At 41.9% G+C, this 27126-nt stretch overlaps 1 protein-coding gene across 1 annotated transcript in view; it reads right to left on the reverse strand.

Annotated features, from left to right (window-relative positions):
* Nucleotides 1–26893, reverse strand: part of LOC124805432 (odorant receptor Or2-like) — a 35285-nt gene extending 8392 nt beyond the window's left edge. The window contains exons 1-2 of the mRNA XM_047265994.1: nt 26846–26893; nt 26571–26675 (exon numbers count right to left, since the gene is read on the reverse strand). Of these exons, the coding sequence (XP_047121950.1) occupies nt 26571–26675; nt 26846–26893 (153 nt within the window). The remainder of the gene's footprint in view (nt 1–26570; nt 26676–26845) is intronic.
* Nucleotides 26894–27126: the final 233 nt, after the last annotated feature.

Below are 27126 nucleotides of genomic sequence, written 5' to 3' on the forward strand. Positions count from 1 at the left end.
GAATGGAAGTAAGTTTGTTGTCTACAACATTTCTACTTTTCACGTAATAGAACTTCAGCATCAAGCATTTATCGTTTCTTTACTACTGACTCTAGTCACAATAAATTATGAACAAAAAATCCAGTCTGATTCTACGTTCTAAATTCTTTCGATGTACTACACATACTAAGATATGACGTCACGAGATTGAAGAGCTTGAGAAACCAGCTCTTCGTACAATGGACTGCAAATTAGCCACACACTATTCATCCAATGTCTGATAAAGAGTGGACTTAGTTACTTTCAACAAATTTCCAACGCTTTCTAAACTTTCGCTTACAGCCCAAAAAAGTAATGAAATGATTTTGCAACCTACTAAATGTAGGACGTTCATGCAGTCGATACCATAAATATATTGCATGCTTATCATCAAATAAAATACACTCCTGGAAATTGAAATAAGAACACCGTGAATTCATTGTCCCAGGAAGGGGAAACTTTATTGACACATTCCTGGGGTCAGATACATCACATGATCACACTGACAGAACCACAGGCACATAGACACAGGCAACATAGCATGCACAATGTCGGCACTAGTACAGTGTATATCCACCTTTCGCAGCAATGCAGGCTGCTATTCTCCCATGGAGACGATCGTAGAGATGCTGGATGTAGTCCTGTGGAACGGCTTGCCATGCCATTTCCACCTGGCGCCTCAGTTGGACCAGCGTTCGTGCTGGACGTGCAGACCGCGTGAGACGACGCTTCATCCAGTCCCAAACATGCTCAATGGGGGACAGATCCGGAGATCTTGCTGGCCAGGGTAGTTGACTTACACCTTCTAGAGCACGGGGTGGCACGGGATACATGCGGACGTGCATTGTCCTGCTGGAACAGCAAGTTCCCTTGCCGGTCTAGGAATGGTAGAACGATGGGTTCGATGACGGTTTGGATGTACCATGCACTATTCAGTGTCCCCTCGACGATCACCAGTGGTGTACGGCCAGTGTAGGAGATCGCTCCCCACACCATGATGCCGGGTGTTGGCCCTGTGTGCCTCGGTCGTATGCAGTCCTGATTGTGGCGCTCACCTGCACGGCGCCAAACACGCATACGACCATCATTGGCACCAAGGCAGAAGCGACTCTCATCGCTGAAGACGACACGTCTCCATTCGTCCCTCCATTCACGCCTGTCGCGACACCACTGGAGGCGGGCTGCACGATGTTGGGGCGTGAGCGGAAGACGGCCTAACGGTGTGCGGGACCGTAGCCCAGCTTCATGGAGACGGTTGCGAATGGTCCTCGCCGATACCCCAGGAGCAACAGTGTCCCTAATTTGCTGGGAAGTGGCGGTGCGGTCCCCTACGGCACTGCGTAGGATCCTACGGTCTTGGCGTGCATCCGTGCGTCGCTGCGGTCCGGTCCCAGGTCGACGGGCACGTGCACCTTCCGCCGACCACTGGCGACAACATCGATGTACTGTGGAGACCTCATGCCTCACGTGTTGAGCAATTCGGCGGTACGTCCACCCGGCCTCCCGCACGCCCTCGCTCAAAGTCCGTCAACTGCACATACGGTTCACGTCCACGCTGTCGCGGCCTGCTACCAGTGTTACAGACTGCGATGGAACTCCGTATGCCACGGCAAACTGGCTGACACTGACGGCGGCGGTGCACAAATGCTGCGCAGCTAGCGCCATTCGACGGCCAACACCGCGGTTCCTGGTGTGTCCGCTGTGCCGTGCGTGTGATCATTGCTTGTACACCCTCTCGCAGTGTCCGGAGCAAGTATGGTGGGTCTGACACACCGGTGTCAATGTGTTCTTTTTTCCATTTCCAGGAGTGTACTATGTAAATTTGCTGTTAATTGAACTTGTTACTATCGTAACCGATAGGTTCATATCTGTATATTTTCGATATGGTTCCAAAATATGAGTCCAGCTGACGAAATAAGTCGGCAGAGACTTATGTATAACATTGCCATTGTATCTCGGTACCAGTTGTTTAAAACTAGCTATAGACATCTGTAAAAGCCATGGTGAGCGGGTTATCCATCACGCTTACGATCTTTGCTCTCTGTCGATACGTAGGATCTTTGGTGATTGTCACCATGGGCAGGCGGATAATGTGTGGATACGAAGGCGCTCGTGCTCGGCTAGTAGTCGCTAGGGACAGTGCTGTGAGAGCGGTAGCAGGTGGTGGTGCCTCGGGCGTGCAAGCAACGTGAGCGCCGTATCCTTGGTAAGACCGCTCGACTGAATTTCTTGGTTTGGTCTAGTGCACGACATTCCATTGTAGCGTGGAGTGCAGCTGATAGCTCGCAGTAAACAACAGGGCTCAGTCTCCCGTCACGAGGCGCGAATTCTTCGAGAGGGAGCACTAGCCAGCGGCATAGTGGACGAATTTACCTGTATAGTTGTGAGCCTTTGCAGGATGAGAACGGCACGACACTTTGGCGGTATATTCAGAATTGCATTCCTTCATAATGTGGTTACTTCTATATTAGACTACGTCTGTGTAAGCATCCGCCTTTACTAAGTTTCTTTAAGAAGTTAACCATTTCGTTCTAGGTAGCCTATCAGTGCATCTCATCCTGATTTCCAATCGGCCGTATTATAGTTTACTAAGAGGTTACTTAGAGCGTTGCACAATCTAACCAGTGTTTAGAATAAACATACTTTCCGTTGCACTGCGCGAAAGGAACTGTTGCCTTTTACCAACTATGGCTGTGTAATTCCTACCCGAGTGATGGGTGACTCACGTTGCGATTATGTTATAGTACAATTAATCGGTACTTCATTGTTCCTCGCCTGTAAATTTCCCGATACGTTAGAAAACTATGTCAAGCAAAATACTTTAAAGTTCGGTAGCACATTTAGCTGTGGCAGTTGTGTCATTATTTGAAGAATTTCTTCAAGTTTTAAGTGAGTTCGGCTGTTGACGCTTGGACTGGTATTTTTATTGTACATTTTTGTTCAGTTTTTGTGCTTAAATGTATGTATTTCGTTACTGGTGGCTTATTTATTGTTTTGCGGAAGCCTTGAAACTAGAAGCATTTATGTGGAGGCCGTAGTGTATGTTCTATTAAACGGAGGTGGTTGCTGGCAACTTTGTAGCAGCTGGGGCCTTTACTTTGTACAGCAGAGTTTGCATGGTCATAGGTTCAGGAAATTACAATTGTAAACGTTGTATTTGTTTTCGATAAATATGCTTTGAACTTTGAAAGTTATTGTTGTAAGATTCATACTTCACATTGAATATTACAAATTTCATTGGCTGAAGAAGGATTTAAACACTTTAAGGTTTTTAAACGGAGTTTAATGATTCCTTTCATATGGAGTTGTTTCTAATTAAATTAATTTTGATCAAAATTACTTCCTGTCATCTACTCTATACATTTTGTACTGTAAAAGAAGGGATTAAAGCTGTTTCCACAACCAGGATTTATTGAATATTTTAATGCGGTTATATGAAGTGTTATGAGTTTTATTAGAGTTCATCAGATTACCACTGTGGCACCTAGCTCTCTACCATCCAAGAAGTGAGCGTGATTTCTGAGTGTGCGAGTGTTCGGGTTCTGATGGAGTGTATAGGTGGGGAGGACTGTATGTAACGAGAACTTCCGATTCATGACGCAACGCAACGCACATCTGAGACTGAACTCAGCTTTCAACCACAGGAGCGTCAGGGAGCACAGTCATCGTCCATAGCGAACGCACGGAAGGCCTTTCTGCGGCTCCTAGCAGCGGGCACTCGAGTAGGATCGCCACTTTCCTCGAACTACTAGCGACTTCCCGCGCACGCTCTGGCGCTGATAAATTTCGACTCCGCCGCGCGATTATAATTAGCCGCGTCTTGCAGCAGTGTTAGCTGTAAAAAGCACCATCACCTGAAGATGGCGAGCAGCTGCATCGATGAAACATTGTGCGATTTACGCAATACGATCCTGCGCAAACCCGAGAAATGTATTTGCAACTTATCTGTCGGGTAAGCCCGAAAAGTCACAGGATTTTTTATATTTGTGGATACTGCTCTGTTTGTATTTCCGAGACTTTTAATAGATGAGGTCCTGGATCAGAGACGAGTATTGAGTAGAATTGCGGTATGAGTCAGCAATTCGAATCATGCCAACGTAGGGCAGCGTGGCTGATCTGGGCCGATGTTTACCCGGTATAGTGCATCACCTTCTCGTGATAACAGCTTTTATCTCCGCGTGTGATTGCTGGATCTTCAGTGTGCTTGTGAATATAGAACTGTTACAAGTTAGGATCACAAATCGTACTCAGATTTTTAGAATTCAGTCTGATTTTGTTAATAGAATTCCGGATATGTATAAGGTTAATATGGAGTGCTAACTGAATCCAGATATTGAAGACTTGAGTGAGAAGAATATTCAGTTTCAAATGCAAGGAAACCTTCTTCGTTGGGGAAGTAACTTTAGACCAGGTATTGGTTTGCTTTTTGAAATAGTCGGTCAAGAAGTACTCTTGAAACACTTCGGGGTAGGTGATGGTGAAAGATGGAAAAAAGTTTGGAGAATTGCCAAGACATCTGTTTCCTGTTTGTCTAAGACTGCGTGACTGGCCACAGATACTAATGAACAAATATTGCAGGTGTTGTGGTTGTCTGTGTGGTTGGAAGATTAAGGTAGGGCCTTGCATGTTGATGACCGTACAGTCACTCAACTTGTCTGTCTTTCAGGCAAAGGAAGGTTAACAATGGTAATTAGTGAGATCTTGACATATATGATCTTTTCGGTGAATTCTGAAAAAACGTGTTGCAGAGCTTTCGAGTAGATTGAGGAATGATTTGACTATCAGGCATTGCCACTGAGTATAAGGTACGAATAAGGCCCATGTGCACTACAATAATAATGTTAGGAGAGTAGTTATGGCGGTGCGTTTAGAGTGGACGGAGTGATTAGCCACATCTTGTAAGGAATGCGACCAGAAAACTGCTCTCACCTCATTTGTGTTACTAAAGAAGAGAGTTTAGTGGATCTCGATAAAATAGCATCCCTAGTCGAGAATATTAGGTTTTGTGATGAGAAGCGTGTAGTTGGGCAAAATAAAGCCGAATCATTGAACACAGAAGTTCAACCTCGGGGGTGGGTAGGGGAATCGTGTCAGTCGTCTAGTATGAGATTTCAGGTCCCCCAGACGGAGCTGACGGCAAAGGACGACAGCTCAGACAAAAGATTTCCATCGGCTATTGATAGGTTGGAATAAGGTTGCAAAAGTTTTCTTACCATTTGTGTGTGCGGGTCGGAATAATAAAACAGTGTGCATGTAGGTGTATTCAGGTAGTAATGTTTGTTTGTTAGATTTTAAATTGTATCAGCGGTTCTTACCTGTTCATAAATTACTGCAGTTAAGAAAGGATCGTACATCGGGCAGATCAGATGTTGACTGAGTTTGTGCTATGTTGTCTCTTTCCGGTGCTGATTTTCCAAATATAAATTTACATACTGCAATAATCTTCCCAGGTTGACTCGTCCCTTATTCTGGTTCAGAAAAGTTTTTCTACACTGCATTCATTCCGGCCCAAGAGTTTGACTGAAACTGGTTAGATCTGTGGCAGGTAGCACTTCCATGGGCTCCTCTGGCCAATACAAATGAGGCTGCGAAATATTCAGGTGAGTAATCCTTGAAATCACGATGGGCAGATGGAAAGTATGCCCTATTATCTCGCACGCTGTTCCATTTAATAACAATCCACTCCCTTTCAATTCTAGCCTCATTGCTGACATAAGCTTCCCCTGATCGAAACAACTAGGCACTACTACCATTTGTCAAAAGTAGAGTATAACCAATGTGCCTCGACCTACTGAAACTACAATTCCGGCCTTACCATCTCTCATAGCATTCTCTTACCTCCTCTTTCCCCATTGACAATTTCGCTGCAGAGGAATCCTGCCCCTCTGTTAATACCATATTAAGACAAACTGTGATATCGCCCCGGCGGCATTTTTGAAACTTTCACTCCTCCATTTCCACATGAATTCCCTTGTCTTTTGCAATTAATAATAGTCGCTGCGTTTTATTTTTACAAATTTCTTCACTATCACCCACTGGACAGGATATCCACGAACTGTGTGGCACTCGTAACGTGCTTGTTTCCCTGCTACTGGCATAGAAACGAAAATGTAAAGTTTCGCACCATCAGTTCTCACTAATACTGTGGCTAAAAAGGGTACTATTTTGCTCGGGTTCTAAAACCAACCCCAACTCCAGCGTAAATTCCTTCTGTACTTTCCTTAGACCCTCTAAATACCGCCGACAAGTTTACCCCTAGCTGACACCTTACAGCCTGCCGCATGGCCTCCTATAGTTCTGTTACTTTCCCTCGTGCTTCCCAACCAGTATCTTCTACGGATTGCAACCATTTTGTCATTACTACTTCCCTATCTAAGTTCTACTTCCTTTTTTGGTTCCCCGATATTCTGATTAAGTGCCTTTTTAGAAGCTCTGGCACACCGCATTACTTCACGTCAGCTGTCATAGTAGCCGTGTGTTATTCAATACTCCTAAAAACAGCGAGAATTACATTAGGCATTCATCATGTCACGTGGCCAATGATTTCATTGTCATACTAGGATTGTCAACAGGGGGACTGTTAGGTCGTGGTTTCATACAGATAACAGAGTGCATTCTCGACCGAGATAAGACTTCCGTGGTTCGATTTCAGCCAGAAAGAATGTTCAGACTCTGAAGCATGGGACGGCGAGATATTCATAAAAGGATTTAGGGGTATAAGTGGAGATATCTTTATTGGTGCTGAGGAAAGAGTACTAAACACCAAGAGCAGGCCATTACTGCTGACTTCACCTTGAGCAGCAGGTCAAGCGTTGAAGTGTGGACTCATGGACGCAAAACGGGGAGTCTATACTGTCAGGCATAGAGCACTTAGTGGTGCGCAGCGAACACCATGTACTAAACTATGTGACGTGTCTGCGGGAAGACTATTAGAAGCAGAGAAAAACCACTGAAGTGGGTACGCATTAAGGTACCAAAGGTCACAATATCTGCATTTACACCCACAACATCCTATACACGGTGAATCACTAACTATTGCTACCTAGAATAACTCCGAAAGTATAATACTAGCTGAAAAGTTTGTGAGATAAATGTTGCATGGAACAACAGAGGTCATATTATGATGTTGGCTTTTTGTTATTAGGTGGGGTCGCGTCAGAGATATGAAGGTTAACTTAATTTGTTTTTAATGGGATGCTATAGTTTGGTACTTATTTTCTGATAGCGGATATCGAGACGAATCCAATGATGTGTAACAGTAAGTTCTTTGAAGGCAAACGGGCAAAAAGATGACATGAACGTCCATTTACAGAAGGTGTTTGAAGTGATGACTATTCGTATCAATACAGTGCTGCGATCTTCCTATCTTGGATTGAGTGGTATTCCTTATCATGCTCTGACAATTCTCTCACGTATTTCGTGCAAACAGTAAATATTCGCCGATAAGGCGTATCCATCTAACGTGCCATTGACATGTAAACGCTACTGACGCTTTCGCAATACAACACTAATAGGAACGGTAAGACTAGTAAGACTAGTAAGACTAGTATCGTTGAATCAAGCGAATGTGAATGATGTATCCCTTCTCATTTGCGGAGAATGCCAACAACATTCAGTGAGATCTAGAGACTTATACGCTGAAAGATATCCTCAACGTACTCACCCTACACGTAGTATATATAAATATGTGTATGATAAATTGAGAACAACTCGATCTTTAACGCATCGGCAACATATACGGCAAAGGAAAGCTGCTAACGAGGAAACTGAAATTGGTACTCTTGCCACTGTGGTCAAATCGCAAGGGAATCTGGCATGAGCCAGAGTAGTGTTGTCTCCACCAAGAATTAACTAGTATTGATTGTATGCGTCACATGCAATTCTGCCGATGGGATCAACTTCAAATTCAGAAGGATGACACATTTATTAATTTGATTTTATTTACTGACGAGGCTACTATCACAAACCATGGAAATGTCAGTCTGCATAACGTGCATTATTGGGCAAGTGAAAATCCGTACACGCTGCGGCAAAGTTGCACACCAAAAACAGTGGTCGGTGAATGTATGGTGTGGGATTTTGGAGTACAGAATTATAGGCACCTATTTCATCGAAGAAAATCTTAATGGTAGGAACCACACCACAATCCTGCAAGAAACATTAGGACTGTTATTGGAAGAAATGCCTTTAGTAACAATGACAGAATGTGGTATCAAGACGATGGGTGTCCGGCACATTTTTCGATGATGGCTAGAAATGTTCAAATGTGTGTGAAATCTTATGGTACTTAACTGCTAAGGTCATCAGTCCCTAAGCATACACACTACTTAACCTAAATTATCCTAAGGGCAAACACATATACCCATGCCCGAGGGAGGACTCGAACCTCCACCGGTACCAGCCGCGCAGTCCATGACTGCAGCGCCCGAGACCGCTCGGCTAATACGGCGCGGCAGAAATGAGTTGCAGAGACAATTCCCAAATCACTGCATTGGCCGCGGAGAGATGTGTCGTGGCCGGCTCGTTCGCCAGACTTGACGCCTCTGGAATTTTTCTTGTGGGGATTCGTAAAAGACATTGATTACAAAGACGTTCCAACAGTTCCTCAAGACATGCGAGAGAGAGTGGTCAGAGCATGTGCTTCGATAAGTGCCGATGTGATAAGCAATACCACTCAATCCATGATAAGAAGATTGCAGCACTGCATTGATACCAATGGTCGTCACTTGGAACACCTTCTGTAAATGGACGTTCATGCCAACTTTGTGGTCTTCGTTGACCTTCAAAGAGCTTACTGCTACACCTCATTGGATTTGTCTCGATAGCCGCTGTCAGAAAATAAGTACCAAATTATAGCATCCCATTAAAAAAAATTGACCTTCATATCTCTGAAGCAACCTCACCTAGCAATAGAAAACTAACGTCAAAATATGGCCCCCGTTGTTCCACGCAACTTTTGTCCCACAATCGTTTCAGCTCCTATCATATTTTCGGAGTTATTCTTGGTGGCAATAGTTAGTGACTCACTCTGTATAACGTTAAGGCGAAAAAATCACAATTTAATGGAGGTCAATTAGAAAAGGAGCAAGCGTATTAGCTGCTAAAGTTATTGTCTGAATTCCCGGAAGTTCCAACAGCTAAGCATGAGGTACTGAATAAAATAAGTATAAAACTCAGTTATCCTATCAGGTTTCTCTACTGGTATCACGCTGCACATTATCTACCCATGAGAAGCGGAACTCAAAAGCAATTGATCAGAAGCTGGCCAAAGGGGTTTAGAGGCCGTGAATGTCCCACATGATTTCCCAGATTTATTCATTCTAAACTTTATGGGAAGGGGTATCGACCTATTGTCGATTATCACCTGTTAAACCAAAAAGCTGTCATGAGTCAGTTGCCCTACAAGACCTGCATAGCAGTTCTTACCTTCTTTGATTTAAACCACTGCTACCATCATGTACCTTTGTGTGAGTACTCTGAAACACTGACAGCATTTAACACCGGCTGAAACTTGTCTGCACAAAATAGGTCTCCATTCAGTCTGGCAACTGGTGCCGCAGTTTTATCCAGACTGTTGGATTCCGTATCGGGTGAGTCAGAAGTCATTGTCGCTAGCAGCCCTAACAGTGAAGACGGTTAAAGTAGTTTTAGCCTGCAGACAGATATTTTTCTTGGGCACATTGTTTCCCCTATTGGAATGAGAGTAGATGTGTCACCGCCAGACACCACACTTGCTAGGTGGTAGCCTTTAAATCGGCCGTGGTCCGTTAGTATACGTCGGACCCGCGTGTCGCCACTATCAGTGATTGCAGACCGAGCGCCGCCACACGGCAGGTCTAGAGACACTTCCTAGCACTCGCCACAGTTGTGCAGCCGACTTTGCTAGCGATGGTTCACTGACAAAATACGCTCTCATTTGCCGAGACGATAGTTAGCATAGCCTTCAGCTACGTCATTTGCTACGACCTAGCAAGGCGCCATTACCAGTTACTATTGATGCTCTAAAACATGTACCGTCGAAAGCGATGTTCACCATTTATGGATTAAAGTTAAGTATTCCACAGCTACGTCCTTTTTTGCTAGTCTAATTCCATGACCTGTTCCAGACCTCACGCCAGCCTGCGTAAGCTAAAACGCGTGCCTTTCGGCTTCCTCTCATTGTGGGTTGGCTCTCTTGCCAATCCACAACAGTAGACCTCAAACATATCAAGTGATTTACCAGTCCTCACGTGAAATTGTTAAAAAGGAAAAAACACTTTTTCCGAAAGTACGTGTACAGTTTTGCGCACTTGGCTGAATCTTTAAACCAATTAGGACATAAGCGAGAACCGCCTAAGTGTACGGACATCCAATAGGCCACATTCGACGGGTTAAAAGACGCCTTAGCTTGAGTCTTGGTCGTTCCTGACACTGAGCGAGAGTTTGTATTAGAAGTAGCCACTTCCAGTTCAGTGTCGGCGCCATATTATTGTAGGAAATTGAGAGAGAAAGGAGGACTGTAGCTTATGCCCGAGGTCCTTCTCAATACCTGGAAAGAAATACTCCATGTATGAGTTGGAGGCTCTTGTTATATTGTTTGGCTGGATAAAGATCCTTTTCGATTTGGAGCAAATAGAGTTCGAATTTGGAACAGGTAAGCAGGCACTTACATGATTGCTGGTATGTCGTAGAAAAACCAGAGGGTAGCCCAATGGGCCACTTGAATTTCGGTCTTCAGATTCCAGGTAAAACACATCAAGGTCACGTATAATTGAATTGCCTATTTGCTTCGTCGAATGTTGCAAGACAAACTCGGAAGTTCGGATACCACGAAGTATTAATGTCGATGACCTTGGGGAAGTTGCTTAGCAAGCGAACAGAAGAGTGATTGTAGGTTAGTTCAAATTAAACAACAGATTAAGGAAGGAGCCAAAGTAACAGGATATTCTCTCCGGAATGGACTCCTGCGCTGGAGCACATGCCAGGACAAGATTCGTTTACCTGTAGAGTTAATTTCGCCAGTGTTTAAACATATTCATAATTCAACTCGTGGTGGACACTTAGGAACATACACTGAAGAGCCAAAGAAACTGTTACATCTGCATAATATGGTGTAGGGCCCCCGAGAGCACGCGGAAGTGCCGCAACACGACGTGGCATGGCCTCGACTAATGTCTGACGTAGTGCTGAAGGGCACCGACATCACGAATCCTGCAGAGCTGTCCATAAATCCGTAAGATCTCTTTTGAACAGCACGTCGCATCCCAGATACGCTTAATAATGTTCATGCCTGGGGAGTTTGGTGCCAACGGAAGTGTTTAAAGCAGAATAGTGTCCCTGGAGCCACTCTGTAGCAATTCTGGACGTGTGGGGTTTCGCATTGTCCTTCTGGAATTTCCCAAGTCCATCGGAATGCACAGTGGATATGAACGGATGCAGGTGATCAGGTATGATGCTTATAAGCAATAAATTATTGTTAGGATCCAAATCTCCATTTGGAAATGTTTTAAAATTTAAAATCTGGTTCCGAAATCTATCTGTTTTCGTTGTACAATCGGTCTGAAACTTCCGGTGTCTCCAGATCTTTTCTACATACGCAATATTATTTCATGATTCTTAAACTAAGTGTTGGCAATGATTAAATTATGCTCTGTGCAAAAGTCTACCAGGTGGCTTCCTCTTTCATTGTTATCTCCCAGACCATATTCACCTACTATTTTTCCTACATTTCCTTTCCTTACTGTCTAATTCAAGTCACCACTCACAATAAAATTTTCGTCTCCCTTAACTGTCTGAATAATTGCTTTAGTCTTATTAAACATTTCTTTAATCTCTTCATCACCTGCAAAACAAGGTGGCATATAAAATTGTACTGTAGTGGTCGATACGGGCTTAGTATCCAACTTGGCTGTGAAAATGCGTTCGCTTTGCTCTTCATAGTATCTTACCCACATTTCTACTTTGTTATTCCTTATTGAACCTACTCCTGTATTAGTCCTATTTTATTTTGTATTTATATCTGTGTATTCACCTGATTAAAAGTCCTTTCACCTTGTATTTTAATTCCACTCCTGAACCTTTCTTTTATTTCCATCATTGCTTCCTCGATGTACAGATTGAAGAGTAGGGGCGAAAGGCTACAGCCTTGTCTTACACCCTTCTTAATACGAGCACTTCGTTGTTGATCGTCCACTCTTATTATTCCCTCTTGGTTGTTGTACATATTGTATATGACCCGTCTCTCCCTATAGCTTACCCCTACTCTTTTCAGAATCTCGAACAGCTTGCACCATTTTATATTGTCGAACGCTTTTTCCAGGTCGACAAATCCTATGAAAGTGTCTTGATTTTCCTTTAGCTTGCTTCCATTACTAGCCGTAACGTCAGAATTGCCTCTCTCGTCCCTTTACTTTTCCTAAAGTCAAACTGATCGTCAACTAGCGCATTCTCAATTTTCTTTTCCATTCTTCTGTATATTATTCTTGGAAGCAGTTTCGATGCATGAGCTGTTAAGCTGATTGTGCGATAATTCTCGCACTTGTCATCTCTTGCCGTCTTCGGAATTGTGTGGATGATGCTTTTCCGAAAGTCAGATGGCATATCGCCAGACTCATATATTCTACACACCAACGTGAATAGTCGTTCTGTTGCCACTTCCCCCAATGATTTTAGAAATTCTGATGGAATGTTATTTATCCCTTCTGCGTTATTTGACCGTAAGTCCTCCAAAGCTCTTTTAAATTCCGATTCTAATACTGGATCCCCTATCTCATCTAAATCGACTCCTGTTTCTTCTTCTTTCACACCAGACAAATCTTCACCCTCATAGAGGCTTTCAATGTGTTGTTTCCACCTATCTGCTCTCTCCTCTGCATTTAACAGTGGAATTCCCGTTGCACTCCTAATGTTACCACCGTTGCTTTTAATGTCACCAAAGGTTGTTTTGACTTTTCGGTATGCTGAGTCTGTTCTTCCGACAATTATATCTTTTCTGATGTCTTCACATTTTTCCTGCAGCCATTTCGTCTTAGCTTCTCTGCACTTCCTATTTATTTCATTCCTCAGCGACTTGTATTTCTGTATTCCTGATTTTCCCGGAACATGTTTGTACTTCCTCCTTTCATCAATCAACTGAAGTATTTCTTCTGTTACCCATGGTTTCTTCGCAGCTACCTTCTTTGTACCTATGTTTTCCTTCCCAACTTCTGTGATGGCCCTTTTTAGAGATGTCCATTCCTCTTCAACTGTACTGCCTACTGCGCTATTCCTTATTGCTGCATCTATAGCGTTAGAAAACTTCAAACGTATCTCGTCATTCCTTAGTACTTCCGTGTCCCACTTCTTTGCGTATTGATTCTTCCTGACTAATGTCTTGAACTTCAGCCTACTCTTCATCACTACTATATTGTGATCTGAGTCTATATCTGCTCCTGGGTGCGCCTTACAATACAGTATCACATAACTTCATTAATTCCCATTATATCAAACTTAAATCCATCCGTTTCCTTTTTTTATTTTCTAATCTACCGGCCTGAATAAGCAACCTAACGTTCCACGCTCCTACCTGTAGAACTCCAGTTTTATTTCTCTTGATAACGACATCATCCTGAGTGGTTCACTCCCGATGATCCGAATGAGAGACTATTTTACCTAGATTATATTTTATCCAATAGGATGTCATCATTATTTAACCGGAAAGTAGAGCTGCATGCCCTATGGAAAAATTCGGCTGTAGTTTCCCGTGCTTTCAGCTGTTTATAATACCAGCACAGCAAAGCGTGTTTGGTTGATGTTACAAGACCAAATCAATCAGTCTTTGTTTCACTGCAACTAATCAAAAGGCTCTTGCCCCTCTTCAGGAACCAGACGTCTGTCTGGCCTTTCAACAGATTATGGTTGCACCTGCGATAAATCGATCTGTATCGCCGAAGCACGCAAGCCACACCACAAAGGTCCATCGTTTATAAGGAATAGATTTGCAGTTAATTTAACTGAACGTTTCATTCCGTGACTTCCACAACAGGTTACATACTGTGACTTCCACAACACAATATGCGTCATTTCAACCTATGTCGATTTTCCAACGGACGATATGTTACAGGCGCTACTTCCGGTTGCATCTTACAATATAACGGAGAACTTCAATTTGTCACTTGAAATCTGTTGTAGCTAATTTTATGGGTATAGAGTTCTTTCTCCATGTATACTAGTGCTGTTACACCAATCCCATTCTCCAGAACGCCAACATTCAGAACATCGACCAGAGAATCTTTCAGCAGTACCTGAAAGGGCCCTGAGAAAAGAAACTCCAACAACAAATTTTTAAAAAATTCAGGTTATTTCTTAGCCTGGAAATAAAAAAATCGAAACATAATTGCCTTCGAAACTAATGCATGGAATTTAGCAACAAATAGTTTTAAGATAAAACTGCTGACTTCTTGACTTTTGTCACATTTAATTCAGGTGTTGAAGTGACCCTGCCGGTATGGCAAGTAAATTGAGCGAAACACGTGACTTTGAAACAGTAAATACGAAAAGACGCTCTGAAAATGGATGTGTGGATTTTTACTTTACTGCTACATTTCGTCAATGAATAAGTCATTGCTAGAATTGTAGATCTCGTCACATTTGGTACGGAACACTTGGAGTGATGAGGGAGATACGTTGTGGCAATGTGAGACGACAATGCATGTACTTGTTCGTCAAGCAGAATTCATCGGTCAAACTTGCTGCCCTAATTTTGCTCTCCGGCCAGCACTACTGAAACACCCAAATGACGATAATCGGTTCCTCAGTTCACTATAGCAACCTAGAGTTGGCTTTCCAATGGTGCTCGTTTACAGTGCTTCCGCTTCTACAGAAGACTGGAAAATGCCTTTCCAATTAACATTAGAATGTAAGCTGAAAGATTAACCGAGAAGTTACGGAGGTTGCATTAAAATCAAGTTAACGTAAAATAAAGTGATGCTACACCGTAAAATAGGTGCTGTGGTTCCGTCCAATCAATGCGGAAGCCGTGTTGTCAATTAATATACAAGAAGAGGGTCAAGTACATAAAAGTTAATCCCTTACTATGCTATTGACTATCCATTCACATTCTGTCGACATACATAACTGAAACATTTTCCAATAAATGTTTAAAATTGCAAATATATTTTATATACGTATTTCAGTTGGTATATGTAAAGCTTCATTAAAAAGTCTACATTAACCTATGTTCTGACGCAGATGTGGTGCATCTGTCACAAGCAGGTACATTACGTAAAATGATATCACAGTCCACTCATAAGACAACACATTTTAAATTTAAATTTTTAAACATGTTTTACAATTTACGCATTTATAGAGAAGTACGTTACACAGAAATATTACTGATAAAAGAAAATATTGAACATTTTCAGGGAGTTCTATGATGTATATGATTTGCTTTTGATTATCAGGGGTCATAGAGATCCTGGCGTACAGCTCTGTTTCGACCTCGTGTAGATAGCATGGACAGGCACCAGGCGAACTCGACCGGTCATGCACACATGGCGTTTACATGCAGCAGGAGATGACAGGTGGGATAGTACGTTTTATAAAATGTCGTCAAAAATATTAAAAATAAGCTCCCCGTGCGAACCATCGTGTATATTTAACACTATATGCGAGTCTTTTCCTTTAGGAAACGGAAGTGTATAGTTTATTAATGGGATCATGTGCCCCGTTTACGTACTGCGAACAGGATTTTTAAATTTTCATTCCTGCTAATAATACTATGTCTTAAATTGCTGATGGCGTACAGCAACCAGCCACAAATTTATTTTAGGTTACGTTATTTAAAAAGTTTCGTAAGCGGTTTCGAATTTTTCACAATTCATCATCAGACGGTTTTTTTAATGCTTTCTTCAAAATAAATTATACGTTGATCTCACGTGAGTTGGATAAACAATCATTCAAAATTATTAACGAGTAACCAAATGCTGGAATGCAGCTTACATGAAATTTCCATCTGGCGCGTTTGTTCTTGCAGTTTTCTAGCAATGAAATACGCTATCAAGGACGTTTGTGTTTTCACAGTCACAAAGGTTGCACTGGATTGTAAACCACTTTCGTTCAGACACGAAACGAATTTTCAATGTGCACCACATATTCTGATTCACAATATACGAAAACAAATACACACTGCGCAAGGTATATGAGTGTTCAAATGTGTGTATATTCCTAAGGGACCCAACTGCTGAGGCCATCGGTCCCTAGACTTACACATACTTAAACTAACTTAAACCAACTTATGATAAAGACAATACACACAACCATACCCGAGAGAGGACAATAACCTCCGGAGGGAGAGGCAGCGTAGTCCGTGACACGGCGCCTCAAACCACGCGGCCACTCCGCGATGCTGTACATGAGTATCAAAGATGCTGCAGAACAATGATACAAGGATATGGCAAAAAATACCACGACTTTGTATCACTGCATTAGAACATCTTTGACACTCATGTACCTAGCAAATTTACATTTCATGTGAGTTGCATCCCAACACAAATATCTCGCGCACGTATTTGATTACACGTTTATAATTGTGAATTAATGCTCATCCTGGAGCAACTCGTAGGAAACCGATGTATAATTTGTTCTGACGAAAGCATGAAAAAACTGTCTGATGATGAATTGAATGAAAATCGAAACCGGTAACAGTACTTGTTAAATGAAACAACCTAAAGTGAACTTTTGGCTGGTTGCTGTACACCATCAACAGTCTATTTCATACAACACCCACGGTGCACAGCCCTGTCTTTCTCTGGTGAAACTGCATCATACTATGTTTTCCTTTACTAAGGTAAAGCTTCAATACCGATTTGTTGCTGTTGTCCGTATGTTGCTTGCTTATCGGCGCGAGCCTATGCCCATGTAAAGGACGCTTGCTGCAATACGCCGGCACCGCATTACGCCATGGAACCCGCTACGTAGTGCCGCCCACTTGCCAATCAGTGCCCAGCCAGTTACAGTAAGCATGGACACTTCAGAGCGTGGCGTACGTGGTATTTATCACAGCGACACTACGAAACACCTGCTTTGGCTGATATAAATATTTTCCCGTCCGGCAGGCAGGTTATCGAATTGGCGAGTCACCCAGCTGGCATCTGTCACAGTGAGACTGATTCAACCGTGGGAATGCTACCACCCCATGGTCGTTCCGACACGTCTCCTCGCCATGCGGATCCAACTATGATAGGCTGGGGTCGAACTGAAGCCCTCCCAGCAAGCGAGCCACTGATTGTCCGTTAATGACAGAGTCTGACTATTACATATAAGAATGTCGTTCACTTCTGGGACATCTACACTCCAGTCACCCGCCACTGTAGCTTCTGGCTGCCAGCCTCTCCCACACTTGGCCTAGCCGTACGAGCGTGGCACGTCAGTTTTTGCAGTAGCGTGGCCACCGGCGGGGTATGTCTGCCATCCAACATCGCACAACGTCTGGGTTGTGTTAGGCATCGCGGCTACAGGCGTTTTCACGACGAAACCTCTTTGTCGATGTCTGTGGGTCAATGCCCGCCATCCAAACCACACAAAACGTGGGCTTGACCTACTGGTATGAACTCATCGTAAGAAATTAAGGGATTCTACTCTAATTGAGAAGCTTTTGACTTAACCTTGCCCACCATCATTCACCACAGCACAATCACACGCTCTACATGAAAAACGACAGCCTGATCTACCAGTCTTCCATACGTATTTTGTCTTTCAGTCTTCACATACCCTTTAACACACCTTAGTTTCTGAGAACTTTTCTCTTTGTGTTGTAACATTATGTTGTGCTTTTCATTTCTGACTACAGGTCATTTCGAAGGTCATTCTTATATTATTTTTCTGTGTATGGTGTTCCATTTTACCTGACACAGAACGGATGTTTGTCATTGAAAATAATTTGTATTTATTTACATTTATTTTATATTGTTCAAAAGTACTGGTGAGTCCACTTCTGATTTTGCTGTGCATGTTATTACAACCGGTGTGTCTTAACTATTAGCAAGTGCTATCTGCTGATTTCGGCACCATTCGAAGCGAGTAATCAAATGTTCTGTATAATCATGTAGAGAAAGGCACAACTATGTGAAGACAGATGATGTGAAAGTGGATTTATAATTTCTGTGCATGTTGTTTTTCGATCATAGGTAAAATTTACTGGTAACTCTACAAATAGCCCTACATAATTTATCTTCCATTCCACATTGAGATCTATTGTAAATTGTACTTAAATGTGCACTCCACTTAACGTGTATCTTATTTCTCATACATGTGACGTGTCGCCTTTCAGTAGCATATTGGAGTCACTGGTGCACCTCTTGCTATCTGGATCTCTATTTTCCCTGAAAACTTTTTTATCGAGATGTTTCACATACATTTCAGACTTCTCTTCGCTGAGGGGTTCTCCAAGCGAGACTATCATTTTAATAACATTTACTACTAAACATAAAATAATTATATGACAATATGAACTGCAACATTTGATCAGTTCTATGATTTCAATGAATGGCGTAGTCTAATGAGTCAGTGGATTTTACTGTATAACAGCTATGATTAGGTCTTTTAGAATGTTTATATATAGCCTTAGAGTATCCAGGGATGTCAAGATGGCATCTTATGGTACACTCACAACATTAATGTCATGAGCAAAGCTTGACCTGTTTTTATATCCTATGATTTTGCGAAAGCGGAATGATCCTTCCAGTTCTTATTCAACTCTCAATTAACAAATGTGTAGGGCTACATTTACTGTTTACAGTGGGTCAATATCTTTCTCCGCTTTGTGTACCTTGTGTTTTTGTGAAAAGAGAAAGTTTAGGTAATCTATGTTCTTGTTATAAGATTATGAAAATTGTTAATTGGCTCCTCCTTTTCTGTTATTGGATGTAAAACATTCTCTTTAGCGTATATATTTGCTACCTTAGTTTTGAATGGCTGTATTAGCTCTATATGCTTTTTTAACAATATCTTTGTGGTCCTATTTCTTATTACGTTACTGACCGAAGGTTTTTGCATTTTTTTATAATATTTGCTTACTTTTTAGAGATCTTTAAATCTTTTCATGTCTCTTGCTATTAACATCATTTTCAACCTTCGATTCTCCTGTCGTTCTTTCATCAGTAAATTCTGATTTCTTTTGAAATTATATTTTAGTCCTTTCTTCAGAAAATTTTATACATTACGTAATTGAAGGTATATCAAATTCGCAATACTTTCAGGAAACGTTTGGACAGTTTCTATAGTATAATTTCGTTTGTATTTCATACCTTTGTCGACATTTCAAAATTTGTCTCGTATTTTGAAGCGATTACATTTCGTTTCCGTTCTATAGCGCCTTCAACGAATTTCCATGCCTTACTAATCTGCACAGTTTCAAGCTTATAGCTCCCAATTTTGGGAATAAGTACTTTTTTTTTACACGCCTCATGTATACCTAACATTAGCCAATTTACTTCAGTTTTTTTTCTCAATATGAACAGACTTGGAAGAATTCATAATTTCAGTTTGTTCACATTTTAGGATAATCATTATATGAAGACATACCACTACAAATTTTACTTTTTTCAGTGCTCTTGAATAATTTTCGTTTTAAATTAGTAAACATTCTTATGTCCGTGAATCCACCATATAATGAGTTATTTTTTTCATTATGTCCACATCATTAAGAGGTAAAAAGTTACTCATAATCACCCACGTTCCAGAGTAGATACTTTCACTCACACTGCTAGATGCTTTCTTCTTGAGAATATAAGTTACTTCTTACTCATGGAAGAATTGTGGTAATGGACAATTGTTTTTGGCTTAAGAGGGCTCTGGATGCAGTTTGTATGGGGAGATGGGAGTAGAATTAATGTCTGCAGAATCACTGGCTCAGTTAATTATTTTACTAGGGTATATGCGAACCCACTTAGTAGGGCAACCGAGATCTTAGATCAGTGCTAGGCAAGCTGTCGTTTCATACTACTCCTTCATGTATTTTCTCATTTTAATCGAGGCGTCACTCATTGCTTGTTGTGAATCATACACCCATTTAGCCTTTCTCTTACACTGAATTGAATCTTACTTACCCTGCGAACAGTCAGTTGCATTGAAAACATCAGCATGCACATCATCTTCCCTTAACTGTTCTACTACCACATTTTCGCAGCCTATTCAATGATGCTGACTTCTGAAGTTTTTACCTTCTTCTCGTTGGTGTATGTCAGCACCATTTCATTTCCATAGCATTACCACTTATGGCAACCTTTCATTACTACTGAATTCCACTGTCGATATTTTCGTGTCTCTAGATCGCTTTCAGCAATTGATTGAATGGAAATGGGGATACTGCATCATCCTTCCGAAGCCTGCACTTCATTTACAATATCCCAACCACTTCTCAGAAGTACACCATTGCCACTGCCAACATTGTAACGGACATACCTATTGGATTGCTTTACTTTTAGGCTACATTAAGCCAGCCTCTACATTTTATATGTTCAGCAGCGAAAACTGTCATATGTCCTTTTTATGTAAAGGAACATTGTGTAAATACTCATATTATGCTCTTAATCCTTAATCAGTAACTGTATCAAAAATATGTGTTGTCAGCAATAGACTGTGTCTTTCAAAATGTTTACCTCTTAGTCTTCCAAGAAATGTCTAACACCTTTTACAATTCTGCTCAACAAAATCGTTGATAATGTTCTGTAGCATAGAAAAAAACAAAGGACGCTATTTGTGTCTGTACTGTGTGTCGTGCTGAGAGAATTAGTGTTTACAGGAAACCAGGCTCACTTAATGGTATGGTATATGCGAACCCACTTGTTGCAATGGTATAAGCGAACCCACTAGATTTGGTAAGCGAGACCTTAGAGTAGTTCAGCCACAACATAAGACTCGGGTAGCGAAACCAAGCGGCACCGAAGTCTCCACCTAGGAAGGCGGCGCGCTGACAGAAATCTGCTGGTTCCATCATCAAAAGTACAAGTGTGTTATCTACACTCCTGGAAATGGAAAAAAGAACAAATTGACACCGGTGTGTCAGACCCACCATACTTGCTCCGGACACTGCGAGAGGGCTGTACAAGCAATGATCACACGCACGGCACAGCGGACACACCAGGAACCGCGGTGTTGGCCGTCGAATGGCGCTAGCTGCGCAGCATTTGTGCACCGCCGCCGTCAGTGTCAGCCAGTTTGCCGTGGCATACGGAGCTCCATCGCAGTCTTTAACACTGGTAGCATGCCGCGACAGCGTGGACGTGAACCGTATGTGCTGTTGACGGACTTTGAGCGAGGGCGTATAGTGGGCATGCGGGAGGCCGGGTGGACGTACCGCCGAATTGCTCAACACGTGGGGCGTGAGGTCTCCAAAGTACATCGATGTTGTCGCCAGTGGTCGGCGGAAGGTGCACGTGCCCGTCGACCTGGGACCGGACCGCAGCGACGCACGGATGCACGCCAAGACCGTAGGATCCTACGCAGTGCCTTAGGGGACCGCACCGCCACTTCCCCTGGGGTATCGGCGAGGACCATTCGCAACCGTCTCCATGAAGCTGGGCTACGGTCCCGCACACCGTTAGGCCGTCTTCCGCTCACGCCCCAACATCGTGCAGCCCGCCTCCAGTGGTGTCGCGACAGGCGTGAATGGAGGGACGAATGGAGACGTGTCGTCTTCAGCGATGAGAGTCGCTTCTGCCTTGGTGCCAATGATGGTCGTATGCGTGTTTGGCGCCGTGCAGGTGAGCGCCACAATCAGGACTGCATACGACCGAGGCACACAGGGCCAACACCCGGCATCATGGTGTGGGGAGCGATCTCCTACACTGGCCGTACACCACTGGTGATCGTCGAGGGGACACTGAATAGTGCACGGTACATCCAAACCGTCATCGAACCCATCGTTCTACCATTCCTAGACCGGCAAGGGAACTTGCTGTTCCAACAGGACAATGCACGTTCGCATGTATCCCGTGCCACCCAACGTGCTCTAGAAGGTGTAAGTCAACTACCCTGGCCAGCAAGATCTCCGGATCTGTCCCCCATTGAGCATGTTTGGGACTGGATGAAGCGTCGTCTCACGCGGTCTGCACGTCCAGCACGAACGCTGGTCCAACTGAGGCGCCAGGTGGAAATGGCATGGCAAGCCGTTCCACAGGACTACATCCAGCATCTGTACGATCGTCTCCATGGGAGAATAGCAGCCTGCATTGCTGCGAAAGGTGGATATACACTGTACTAGTGCCGACATTGTGCATGCTCTGTTGCCTGTGTCTATGTGCCTGTGGTTCTGTCAGTGTGATCATGTGATGTATCTGACCCCAGGAATGTGTCAATAAAGTTTCCCCTTCCTGGGACAATGAATTCACGGTGTTCTTAATTCAATTTCCAGGAGTGTAATACAACAGCACATCAGACACGAGCTACCGACTAAGTTACTACAGTGCGCACCAAATATAAAGAATCATTTTTTTCTAAATCCCGTAATTTTCTCTCGTTAGAATGCATAGGTTTGAAATTTGGCTCAAAGGTACGTACAATCTTCTTCTGCCATGGTGCAAAAGGGTGTCACCCTGTGACGTCACCCTCGAGGTCGGCGATGCTTCAAACAGAAAGGTGTCGGCACATGCGAAAGAAAGGCCACAGCTCTGCTTTGGCATCAAATTTCACCTCAGCTCTGCCCAAGTCGTTGTGGACGTTTTACGGGAAGGTCGTCACACCGTCTCCTATATACATTTTCACCCCTTCTTTTGACGCTTCTGCGATGGAGTTCAAAACTGCGACTCCCAGCTTTGAAATCATGCTATTATCTTAAGGTGGCCGATAAAACATTTCAAACACACTCAGTATCGACGCTAATACGTCTCAGTGGGTGACATGAAGGCCGTCAGTTAAACCATCCTTTCCGTTGGGGCTTTGATCTTTTTTGTATTCATCCGAATTATGGACCACAATATTTTGAAATAGGTTGCAAATGTCGGTCTATGATGACAATTTTAATACCTACTTATTAATAGGACCGATGCAATTTGCCGTGCAAAGAAAGTAAAAAAATAGTTCAAATGGCTCTCAGCACTATGGGACTTAGCTTCTGAGGTCATCAGTCCCCTAGAAATTAAAACTACTTAAGCCTAACTAACCTAAGGACATCACACAGATCTATGCCCGAGGCAGGATTCGAACCTGCGACCGTAGCGGTCGCGCGGTTCCAGAGCAGCGCCTAGAACCGCTAGGCCACTCCATTTACAAATTAACCCTACAGTGGTCGCGTGGTTTACATACGTAACCCATCTGCAAAAATTTTAAAATTAGTTTGAAATAGGGGAAACGACAATGTTTAGATCCTCCGGGCATTTTGAAATGCGCCGTTAACGTTTGGTTTTGCCACAGGCGTTCCGCGAATTCGGCGATCTACCACTCTGGTCCGCGCGACAAACTGCTTACACGTGCTTTCGAAAAGTAATTTATTTTTATTTAATGTTCCTCTCCAGTTTTATTATAAAGAAACGTTTATTATTAATTAACTATTGTTTTTAAACGTATAAACATGTGAAATAATCATGTACTTTCTTTAAATTTTAGAAACAATATGGATGAGAGACGAGAAGCTCGAGTTCTGGTGCGGCTGGAGGCGACTGAATTCTTTTTTTTGTGAGACGAATTCTAGTGCTGAAGCTAATGTTCTGGAAGAGCGGGACCATCAGCCTGACTTTGAACAAGAGAGAAAAGTCCCTGGTGAGGCAGATGTAAACAGACCAGAATGTGGGTATTATGAACTATCATGGAGAAGTAGGAAGGTTGATTTCTACACTGCTATACATACTATCTGATAAGACTTCTCCTCTGATGATAGCAAGAATTTGAAGCCATTACACTGTATACGTGTTTTCTCAGCCTAAGTGAACTGCCTGAATGAAAACTGCTTTTGCAGACAGCATGTTTCTTTTTTGCAAGATAGAATCATTCATCTCATAACGAAACATAAAAGACGTAAAAAATAACCGTGTCAATAATAAATACCCTAGAGATAGAGATGTGAAACATTCAGCCTGACAAAATGGTTATTAAGAAGTCGACAATGACGCTAAAATTCATACCACAATAGAAGCTCATGGAACACCTGAGTTAATAACATTTACAACCGTGCGAAGAGTGGAGGGGATCCTGTTGATAAGACGTGACCACTTTACGACCTGTCTAGAAATTCAAGAACATGGCCCTTGCTGTACCTTACGATCTGTTGAGTCTTAGTTGCATTTGTATAGCGAAGCCAAACTACGTTGCTGTTCGTAGTCGGGATTTTTTTTCTTGACTTGTCTGTGGCTTGGTTGTAGCCTCTGGACGACAAAAGATTACAAAAATATTGCCACGAAGCCTGTTTTTGAAAACAAAATACTTTCTTAATATTCTCCTAGTGATACGTTAGCCATCAACTTTGTGAACGGCACAGAGGGGTTCTGTTGGTTGCTGCTAAAACTGCAGGAAAACTGAAATAGAAATATTCGATAAGTCTGTATTAAACTCATTTGCACTGATCATTCCAAGATCGACAGTATGCTCTGTTCCAAAAACACGAGTCTATTAGTATTTTTCAGAAATGTACTTTTTAACTCAAACCCAGTGACGTCATTTACTTAAAGTTGTGATGTACTCCTAAAATTTTGCTGTTCCCTGCAAATATGGGGAAATAGTGTTCGCATTTTTAATTAACATTATTATGGATAGCATATTACACACTGCATCAAAAATTTTCAAACTTCATATTCTTCGGCTTCTTGATTTCAGAAAATAGCGTATCCACGTAATCCATGCGGCCACTTTTTAGAGCACCACCACAATTAGGTTAAAGCAATCGTAAACCAATTTAATCATAAATGACCCATTCACATACCTAGGTACAAACTGTTTTTCGAATAAATCGAGCCAAGTTATGTAAATATGATACAGTCAAAGTAATAAGCCGAACAATGTTATCACTTATCGTTAATATTGAGAGTAAACTTTTGCGCCAAACAGTTTGTCTTGTGTGACAAATGGAGCATGTATACCACATTCTGTGATTTCTTAAGTTACTGAGTGAGAAAGATCCCACCATTTTCCGTTGCACGACATCCACCATTTCTTTTCACCACATACTTTCTGTATTGCAATAAATCTGTGATGCATTAATTTCATTTATGAAGAGGTCACATGTAACCATATATTTTATCTATGTGTTTTGAATATAACAGAATTTCTTTAGTTACTGAGTGAAAAACATCCCACCATTTTCTGTTGCACGTCATCACCATTTCTTTTCACTACATACTTTCTGTATTGCAATAAATCTGTGTTGCATTAATTTCATTTATGAAGAGGTCACATGTAACCATATATTATATTCATGTGTTTTGCATATAACAGAATTGTGTGATCATATTACTACGCACTTACAGTAAACAGACAATTGTCACCATATTTCTTATATAATCGTACAAACGAAGCTGTATGATAAGGCCACATTACAATCGTAGAGTGCCTACTATCCATACTAGACCAGTTATTTGAAGTAGTAAAGGGTCTCAAGTAGTAAAGGGTACAGTAATAAGTTCGAAATAATTTTTATTGCAAATAGAGGTTTAGGTCAATGAGTGGCCATCTTCAGTGCTAAAACTCATACAAAGAACGAGTTACAATAAGTATCATACGTGCTTTATTATATGTACAACTGTATAATCTTTAAAGGGGGTCAATGATAAACCAAATGCCGGTAGATTTAACCTTTATAAGTGTTTAAACTTAAACAAATGTTTAAATGTTTTAACTTATTATATATAAACAATGGTCTCACTGTGACCTCAGTGTGCTCGCATACATTGAAATGAGTAGACCAATTGGGACTAAGTGCTTTTAAGGATTTAACTTCCATTTACTCCTATGTTTCTCTATTGTTGACTCACAGTTAAGGCTTATACAACTGTATATAGAATAAGGTATGCATGTCACTTGTTTTTATACGTCTTTCAGTAATGAAAACGGATATACAGTGACTGCAATCTGGATATCCAATAAATATTATTTCCGTCTGATTGCTGTATCCTTTACTGGGTCATCTGCTTCCACATGGAAACAAACCTGATAACACCAGTTATTGTCAGAATTAAATTTTAAGAAACGTTTTTATGACCTCTATAAGAGAAAGGAAAGATGATGCACTTCTACATGGAGTACTGTACACCTCAGCATCCATTTCATAAAGCTTAGTGTAATCGTACGCTAATTCCTAAATTTTGTTATATTCTCTCGGCTATAATCGCTTGATGCAAAGCGTGAAGATCGGAAGTGGAGCGAATTCAGAATGAGAGAGTAACTAATCAGTTCCATCAGTAAAACAGTTACGTCACAGTAGGTTATTGATGTAATTTGCAACGTGCATTGGAGTTTCGACTGATTTATGGTAGGAGAAGTGTTTGAAGCTATTAAAATTGAGAGAACTTGAGCAATCATTATTAGACACTTACTTAAGTTACTGTCGTCACCGCTCGTCCTAAGCTACAGGCACTTAAGTGCGTGAGAAATGAAATAAGCAGCTGTACCTGGTACATAATGTCGTCACCGAACCAACAGTACATAAATATTTCGTACACGACGACTGCAAGATATGCCTGTAGTCTCACGAGTGCTACGAAGTGTTGTTTGTTCTGTAAACAGATATATTTACACACCATAAATTACGGCCACTCAGATTAAACTTATGTGTTTCAATATAATAGCAGCATTAAGAACGTTGGGAAATGTTATATTTTTATCCATACACGAATTTTTCCTGTAAGTTACTGTATTATTTAGCAAAAAGATTGAAGTGACTTACCGTTGTAATTAGGAATAACGTCACGCATATTATAATTGTGGCTCCCATGAATTGGGAAAGAATAATTGGATTCACTAAAGTCTCCAAGTCGTCTACCAACCTGAAAGAGAATAAAAACAGTAAGGAAAGATTCCACAGCACACAAAACTGGTAGTAGCTACATGAAACAGTATCCTGACGAAGTGTGTGGAAGAACCAAGTGTCATGGTTTCAATAAGGACGGCAGATGATTAAATTTGAGAAATATCTGCATGTATCGTATTAATTCATGTATCTTGAAA

Source organism: Schistocerca piceifrons, chromosome 7 (genome assembly GCF_021461385.2).
Source record: "Schistocerca piceifrons isolate TAMUIC-IGC-003096 chromosome 7, iqSchPice1.1, whole genome shotgun sequence".
In the NCBI taxonomy this organism is placed as follows: Eukaryota; Metazoa; Arthropoda; class Insecta; order Orthoptera; family Acrididae; genus Schistocerca; species Schistocerca piceifrons.